The sequence below is a fragment of the Haplochromis burtoni genome, unplaced genomic scaffold (assembly GCF_018398535.1).
Source record: "Haplochromis burtoni strain Fernald_Lab_line unplaced genomic scaffold, NCSU_Asbu1 Contig_888, whole genome shotgun sequence".
Lineage (NCBI taxonomy): Eukaryota > Metazoa > Chordata > Actinopteri > Cichliformes > Cichlidae > Haplochromis > Haplochromis burtoni.
In genome coordinates this window covers 82,301-91,601 of record NW_024583249.1, presented here as the reverse complement: position 1 = coordinate 91,601, position 9,301 = coordinate 82,301, and the positions used below count along the sequence as shown (strand labels likewise).

Genomic DNA, 9,301 nt, shown 5'->3' with positions numbered 1-9,301 from the left:
TCCCTTCGTTTGGCCATTTAAAGCCACATCGCCCCTTGAATGTTTGTGAAATGTTTCCTCCTATATCCATTGCCAATGTTTTGTCAATATTAACTTTGTAACTAGAGAGGTAACCGTATGTACTAATAATTTCTTTTAAATGAGGTACACTGACTGCAGGATTTGAAATGTATAAAAGTACATCGTCTGCATAGATGGACAATTTATGCTGTTCTCCATTAATTGAAAGGCCCTGAATTTCATGTTCATCTCTAATCAACTGCGCCAGAGGCTCAATACTTACAGTGGGGCAAAAAAGTATTTAGTCAGCCACCGATTGTGCAAGTTCCCCCACCTAAAATGATGACAGAGGTCAGTAATTTGCACCAGAGGTACACTTCAACTGTGAGAGACAGAATGTGAAAAAAAAATCCATGAATCCACATGGTAGGATTTGTAAAGAATTTATTCGTAAATCAGGGTGGAAAATAAGTATTTGGTCAATAACAAAAATACAACTCAATACTTTGTAACATAACCTTTGTTGGCAATAACAGAGGTCAAACGTTTACTATAGGTCTTTACCAGGTTTGCACACACAGTAGCTGGTATTTTGGCCCATTCCTCCATGCAGATCTTCTCGAGAGCAGTGATGTTTTGGGGCTGTCGCCGAGCAACACGGACTTTCAACTCCCGCCACAGATTTTCTATGGGGTTGAGGTCTGGAGACTGGCTAGGCCACTCCAGGACTTTCAAATGCTTCTTACGGAGCCACTCCTTTGTTGCCCGGGCGGTGTGTTTTGGATCATTGTCATGTTGGAAGACCCAGCCTCGTTTCATCTTCAAAGTTCTCACTGATGGAAGGAGGTTTTGGCTCAAAATCTCATGATACATGGCCCCATTCATTCTGTCCTTAACACGGATCAGTCGTCCTGTCCCCTTGGCAGAAAAACAGCCCCATAGCATGATGTTTCCACCCCCATGCTTCACAGTAGGTATGGTGTTCTTGGGATGCAACTCAGTATTCTTCTTCCTCCAAACACGACGAGTTGAGTTTATACCAAAAAGTTCTACTTTGGTTTCATCTGACCACATGACATTCTCCCAATCCTCTGCTGTATCATCCATGTGCTCTCTGGCAAACTTCAGACGGGCCTGGACATGCACTGGCTTCAGCAGCGGAACACGTCTGGCACTGCGGGATTTGATTCCCTGCCGTTGTAGTGTGTTACTGATGGTGACCTTTGTTACTTTGGTCCCAGCTCTCTGCAGGTCATTCACCAGGTCCCCCCGTGTGGTTCTGGGATCTTTGCTCACCGTTCTCATGATCATTTTGACCCCACGGGATGAGATCTTGACCCTCTTGCATATCCCTTTCCCGTAAGAGAAGCACATGCATGTCCATTTTTCGTGAGCTGTTGAGATTTTATTCAAGTGCGGCTCTGATGATTAGCTATGTTCTTTCCATTTATTTCTTATCATGTATAGTATGCTTCCATGATCTTCAGTGGTCTGCTATGTATAATTTTTACTAAACACACACTAGTATCTTGAACATTGTCTCATAATATAGTTCCTAAATGAGTAAGTTCATACACATATATGTCCGCTCTGAGAGATACTAGGTGAGAAACTATTTCCCTTTTAAGGCTATTACGCTTCTTATCAATAACGGTTATACATTGATTGTTTCTCTTCGACTATAGAACTCTTTTGCTGTCTTAGGGGCCTATATGGCTCATAGTATATTGTATGAGGAGAAGGTCATGCACCTAATAATGTTGAGGCTGCTGTGAGTTATATGTTGTGTGTAGCTTTAATATAATAAGTCATGTTAAATTCCCGATGAATATACACAAGACCACCAATTGGCTGTGGAACACAGGGTCCATATTCTATCACCGCAATCAGTCACACAACAAAGTGGGTTGTGTGTATGAGGCAGACTGATTTGTGTGTCTAATCTGTGTTAAAGTATAGAAGGAGGATCTGTCGTGCCAACCAACGCAGGAGTGAACCTCCAGACAGTCGTGTCGTGGTTCACATATATTTACTAGTACATCAGAGTCCAGAGATATTTCCTATGTCGTTTGTGGATAACGTTTATAGACCTAGTATATGTTAAATGGAGTCTCACTCCATTCCCTAACAACACCTGAAATTTCACGAGAATAGTTATAATTCGGATATGTCAAAACCCAAATATACTCGTAACTTCATGAGATATATACATGGGAACTCCTATTATCTCTAATATTGTTTTCCAAATGTTGCCCCAGTACACACTCTGTCTCTCACAGTGAGGTATATGAGGCCTGCTGAGAATTGTAAGTAATTATTTGAAGCGCATTCCAAATTACTGATCTCCATCTAACTTCTCATTCAATAAAGATTAAAGCTCAAAGATATACATATTGGCACCATGAGTCGGTGGCTGACTATAATACTATTTTTGCCCCACTATTAGCTCAATGGGTGTAACATATTAATGGTACTATGACAATAAACAGCCCAGGGAGGGATCGAGACAACCGGCAAGCTTACAAAGATCCGGGAAGCAATATCCTATGTGTCAATACAACAAATCACTAAAATAATGGCTTTCTGCCTCCAAGTTGAGGAGGAACAACATCTCTGAGGCGTCGAAAGTAAGAATTACTCACAGATCATTACCTCAAGTCCAGACGAAGCCAACACAGATAGTAGGGTTTGGAATATAAGACACAAATCGCTATATCCTAGATTAGAGCAGGTGGTAAGTTTGGCGAACCGAGAATATCCTTGAGACAGAGTCTTTTACTTAACAGTGTATGGCCCATAGTTACTGACTGCTCTCAGGTGATAAACCTCTAAGTTCGAATGCATTTTTGATGACTGGCCCCAAAATTCACAGAAAGGAATATTCACTATGAATATCAAAATAATTATGAAATAGTGTTACTTAAGGATACTTTGTAAGGCTTATAAACCTAGAAGAATGAATATTATATAGTTAGTAAAATATATACAAGAACGAAATCACCATGTGAACAAAGATGGGCCGCTTCCTGTCGACATCTGACCTGTGACACTCCCGTTGGCTTTGATCACTCGATAGTGGTCACCATAACTCATAGTTCCTATAATTAAAAATAGATTTATATTAAAATGTTTTATTTAACTTCTTTTCTTTCGAGCTTCACAAATTGTTTTGCCGTATATAATTTTGTATTGAAATTGCGAGACAATCTAATTACACTCTCCTGTATATGACCGTTTATGTTTATAAGTAGATGACGCACCTCATCATCGCTGCCTATAGTGTGTATTGTACACAAATGTATACTCTGGTCGCGAGTGTATGCTCGCTTCGCCTCACATATGTTTTATGCTGATTAACTGGCAACCAATCTATAGCATCATATGGTCTCAAGAACTACAAGGATGTGCTCGCGAAGTGCGATGTCATCTCTTGAGTACTGACGCACTGATGTCCCCGCCAGCTTACCGAAGTAGTATGCCGGAAGGCTTCTGCTAACAAGGTCCATCAGGAACTGGCTGAGTCACGGCCTTCTCACCAGTTCTATTCCAAAGTCTGAATCCAATGTGCTGCTAACGCTCCCTCTCATCCATATGTATTTTATAGAGTAGTTATTACCTGACTACTAGTTTAAAACACACATCCTACAAGCTCGACAAGATCTTTTATATGACGAGTTTGTTAAGTGTGTCTGAAGGATCCACCTGTAGTCAAAAATTTGGCCCTCTCCTGTGCCCTACAGTCCTGATTTGGTTGTCTAATACTCTATTTCTCTAGTGTCAGCATGTCTATCGATAAAATTAGCAATCTGCGGCAGTGTTTTAAAATTATTGTGCCATCTTTTATAATTCCTGAAATAGTGGTAAACTCTAAGAGCAACTTGACCGTGGTGATTTTTGAGTACTACAATCCTTAACTCTATGTATCATGCGCAAATAGTCTAGTTATATAATGACTTTCGAAACAACCAATTTGATTTTAGGCAACTAGCATATAACTCATTTGTGTGCGTAGTTTGTGTAGTTGTCAGGGTTTTAGGTATATAGGGTTTTATCTGTGAACTTACTAAAATACTATTATATGAGTAATACCATGTATAACTAAATGTTTGACTGGTTTCTACTATGAAGTCTTTTAATTAGCACATAGCAAATATCTTACTTTAGGGGGTAGGGTAGGGCCCCCCTGGCTATTTAATCCCCTAGTGATTTTCCCATAGTACTTTTTGTGTATTAATTGAAATCTTAATAATATGCCCTCAATTTTCTCGTTTATAATATAAACTTATATCAGACTCTTATATCTTTAACCGTATGATCATACTTGAGCCATTGGGACCAACCCGTAAATTTGGTTGCTGAGTCATGTCGTCCACTCATTTACTATGTGTGTTAATAGGTCCTCACTGCTTATGTCTATATTTGTTGGCCCTTGCCCTTTGTGTACAAGGTTCCACCAACAGTGCTCAGCCTGTGACCTAGCCTCCTTTTGCTGTTTTGGCCACCATTTACATGTGATTCCACTTGTGCATAAATAATCCCGAGAGAATCAGTATGCCAAAATTGATAAGCTAATTGTATATGACACATTTTGAGACAGCAAACCCCAAATCACCAGCAGTATAGAGTTATATAATAATAAGACTAAAAATAAAATGAGGTGAATCTCCGGAGTAGTGAGCCTTCGAAATCAACTCTCCAGAGTGCATAAGTGTGAGAATTATATAGAATATTTAGGATCATAACGTTATGTTATTATTTGGAGTACTTCAGCAAGTGAAAAACTGGACTTATTCAATATTAAGGGGCGAGTGAGTGGGGCCATTTAATCGCCAATGATTTTACTAGTTTTGGGTGATCGAGACTCTCCATATAGGTCCTTAATAGTGACAAAGAGTGATATGGACGATAGTCTCTTTTTGGTCGGTATGCCTGAAATTACTCCAGATCAGTGTAAGTATTAAGAGTAAGTAATGTTGAACAACTTATTTTCGAATTTACTTTTATTGTCCCTTCATCGCCCCAATGTATATAGGATAGAAGACTTAAAATATCAAGGGATAAAAGTCTTATCCTGGTTGAGTCACCGGAAATGGTGCACTGTCATACTGACACAGAGAGTAAAGAAAAGATACCACCCTCAAATAGCTCTACTTGTGCCCACTCGGACACGAGGACAAACCTATTTCTCCAGCATACTTAATCTCTCACACTATAAAAGAAATGAGATTGATCCACCAGTTGCGAGTTGTTAATCCATGATAGGTAATACTAAGATCTGCATTCCAATGTTGCGAAGTTAGACAGTGCGAGACTGTATTATAGCTCTCGTTGTGTTATCCATATAGTTCATTATAGTTCCCCAGAGCCCACTGGTGTTTGAGGCTGTACAAGAGTATACGAGCAAATGAAACAAACTATATCGCCCCCTGATTTCATCAACATACGTCTCTAGAAGAATATAACACTCACTCAACACAGAAGTGATGAGCCACCTGGATATAAAGTGGTGGTGAGGTTATCAATGTGCTTGTGGATAAAGGTAGTATAGTTCATTAAAACTAAACTTAATAATGAGTTAACAATACGATTATCATATAGAAGTATGTAATTAGTTCAAAAACTAAACTAAAAGTTAAACATTCATTGAGTGTTTAACTTCAAACTTAATAGTGAGTTCTTACATATGTTTGTGAGATGGTTTAACATGAAATTGAATTAAGTGAGCCAAGGCTGAATTATCTTTTCCCAAACTTTTCAGTAAGGTATTGAGACCTGAAAAACTGGTGGCTCATGTGTTTGAGGTGGATGAAGATGTGGAAAAAGATGAGGTAAGATGACTAATTCCAGACTCGTCTTCAGCTGCTTGTTCCCATAGTTTCTTTGTGATCCGCTTCTGCTCCTGTAAGATACAGAGCTTATAAGTGTGACTTTGCATTCTTCCTTTAGGACTGACCAAACGCTCTTCAAAGAAACTCAAATACAAGGAAGTGTAACAGAGCGCACTTAGCTTTTAATTTATTACTAAACATTGTATTTGTTTAGTTTCAGTACTCTTTTACAAGCTAAATGTGTTTACTGCTCTAGATCCACACTGTTTGTAGCATTTAAAGGCACATCTCTTCCCAATAATTATGACACTTTAACAACGATTTCAACTTTGGACCTTAATAGGCGCACAACAGCACTGTTTATCTTAATGTGTGTACAGGTTCTTACTATACTGGTGGGGACCAACAGCCCTTGTGGGGACTAAAATTCAGGTCCCCACGGGGGTTGAAGGCATCAGTCCCAAAACAAAACATCCACAAAAACACTGGAGCACAGGGAGAAGTTCATAAACAGTTCAGGAGGCCGACCCGGAGGACGAGCAGTTCAGGGGGCTGACCGGGAGGCCAGCAGCACAGAGGTACAAAGCAGTTCAGTTCAGGAGGCTGACCGTGCGAAAAGCAGTGGCGGCAACACAGGCAAAGGAAATCCGGAGGCTGACTGCGCGGAAGGCAGCAGCACAAGGTGCTGAAGCAATTTCTCTGACCCTTCAGCGATGGCGGACGGCTGAAGCGGCTCCTCGGGCCCTCTAGCGATGACGGACGGCCGAACGGGCCCCTCGGACCCTCCTGCGGAGGTAGACTGCTGAACGGGTGCCTCGGACCCTCAGCGGTGGCCAACACAGAACCAACAGGTGCAGAGACTGATCAGAACCAGCAGGCACAGCTGCTGAGCAGGTGACACTGGAGACTGAGCTAGTGGCTGCTGCTGAGCCGGGCAGAACATCCTCCGGTGGGCCGGGCAGCGAAGCAGTTGTGGCTGGGTGAAGGTGTAGCGTATTGATGATGAAATTCCGTACGAGCGGGTGAAGCGCATCCAGTAGTCAGGGGAGCCTGGAAATGAATCGCTGTAGCCTTGTTTCCACAGCGTGATGAAACTCCTTTCCCTCATGATTGAGCCACAGTTGAAAGAGTTTCTCCACGGAGTAAATAATGTCACGGCAAAGGTCTTCTGGTTGAATGCCGCTGGGTCCATGTTGGCTGGTTCGTGCTGTCACGGCTAGCAGGGCAAGCCGTGTGAGTTTTAATAGAGGACCCAAGATGCAGGCAGCTTCAGATGCAAGTGAGCTTTATTAATAAGGATGGACACACAAACCAGAATGTAGCAGGCACAAAACAAAACCTAAGAGCACTTAAACTAGGAAAACTAACCTGAACCCAGAACAAAGACACCTGGAGACTCGAGGAAGCAACACAGACAAACCAGCAACAGGCAGCAGAACACACAGGGCTTAAATACTCTCAGGAGTTATCATGGGATAGGAGACAGGAGGGGAACACACCTGGGAGAAATCGCGGCTGACGAGACACAGACGTAAAGCTGAGAACACTCACATGAGACAGAGACCTTCAGAATAAAACAGGAAACTCACAGACACAGAACCAGACAAGACACTGAACTTAACAGACAGATTCACGAGCAGACACTGTGACACCATGGACAGACAGAGGGAACACAGAGAAGTGGGAGCAGGTAGGCACAGAACAGAAACCTAGCAAATGGCAAACCTTAACAAAAGACATAACCAGAATAAACAAGAACATAGAATAATATAAGGAAACACAAAACACTGAGTCATCAGACTCAGGACCATGACAAAATGTGGTTTTAGTGTCAGGGTTACAATTGGGTTATGGTTAGGATTAGGGTAAGGGTTAGAGTTAGGCATACATTTTTGATGGTTATGTCAATGAGATATCCCCACAAGGATAGCAACACCAGACAAATTTTTTATTTTCCCCTTAATCTCCTCCTCCAGGACACAGCCTCTCTGAGATCTCAGAAAGGAGGAGTGTCTAAGCATGGCTGGCTTTTTAAAGGCAACGTCAACGGTGCAATCACTGTTACAATGCGGGTGAGTACAGCAGACTGAAAATGACAGAAATTTACATTTTCTTTCTTTATATATACAGTCCGGATTAGAAGTTTAAGACCACTTGAAAAATGACAAAAATTAATATTTTGAATGGTTGGATATAGTAGAGCTTCAACGTGGAACAAGAAGAAATGGAAGTGAGACAAAACATTTTTTGAGCATGCAATTTATTGAAAACCAGGTTGAGGTGGGACGCAGTAAAACGGTCATTTGGAATTTCTTAAATGATTCTGAGGGTTAAGGAACAAAAACGTCAAGTGGAAGATCAAAAAACATTTTGTCGTAAGATCCAGCCATGATGTTTTTGTATGTAAAAAAAATCACATTTTATATATATCCAAGCACTTTAAATTGTAAGGAAGACCCTACAAAATACAAATATAACAGAGAAAACCCCAACAATCATATGAGCCCCTCTGAGAAAGTGCTTTGGCGACAGTGGGAAGCAAAAACTCCCTTTTAACAGGAAGAAACGTCCAGCAGGCTCAGCAAGGGACAGCTATCTGCAGCGACCAGTTGGGGTCCGGGGGGGCAAGACAGGACAAAGACATGTTGTGGAAGAGAGCCAGAGATGAATAATAAGTGATGATCCAATACAGAGAGGTGTATAGTCACGCAGTGCGTGAGAAAAGCGACTGAAGAAAAAAATACTCAGTGCATAATGACGGTTCAGTAACCCTACCGAACTACTTTTCCCTGCATCCTTTTTTTCCCTGTGAACATATGGAACTCAGATTAGTCTTTGTGTACGATAGCTCAAAACTTTGCTTACTTTTTCAGTTTACCCACAAGCTTTCCCATGCTCTCTCTCCGTTCTTTAGTATTTTTTTTAGAGAAAATTAGTCCATTGGGAATGTTAACATTCTTTATTGTCATCATAGTCCTTCAAGAGGAGGTACTTCCATCTGGCTCAGCTGGGGGATGGGTCTTACAACCTCAACTTCTACAAGGATGAGAACACCTCCAAAGATCCCAAAGGAACCATCTTCCTTGACTCATGCATGGGAGTTGTTCAGGTAATGGTGAGCTGTGGTGGTGGTAGTGATGGTGGTTAAACTGAATGCAGCAAAAGGAAAGTTAGCATTCTGTTAGCTGTCCACTGGAAACAAAAAGATTAAAACCACTTTTACAGAAGCTGTGTTTGTGTTTCTTCTCTTTTAGAACAGTAAAGTGCGTCGATTTGCCTTTGAGTTGAAGATGCAGGACAAGAGCACATTTCTGCTGGCTGCAGACAGTGAAGCAGAGATGGAGGAGTGGATCACTACCCTCAACAAGATTCTCCACAGCAGCTTTGAACAGGCCATGCAGGAGAAAAAAAATGGCGATCTGAATGATGTATGTACTAGGAATAGCCACAACTCTCTCTCTCACTCTCTCCTT

General features: G+C 41.4%; 1 protein-coding gene across 1 annotated transcript in view; it reads left to right on the top strand.

Annotated features, from left to right (window-relative positions):
* Window positions 1–5,698: 5,698 nt before the first annotated feature.
* Window positions 5,699–9,301, top strand: part of LOC121812852 (dedicator of cytokinesis protein 9-like) — a 4,330-nt gene continuing 727 nt past the window's right edge. The window contains exons 1-4 of the mRNA XM_042215985.1: window positions 5,699–5,828; window positions 7,805–7,900; window positions 8,803–8,937; window positions 9,083–9,256. Coding sequence (XP_042071919.1) covers window positions 7,895–7,900; window positions 8,803–8,937; window positions 9,083–9,256 — 315 coding nt within the window. The 5' untranslated portion in view covers window positions 5,699–5,828; window positions 7,805–7,894. The remainder of the gene's footprint in view (window positions 5,829–7,804; window positions 7,901–8,802; window positions 8,938–9,082; window positions 9,257–9,301) is intronic.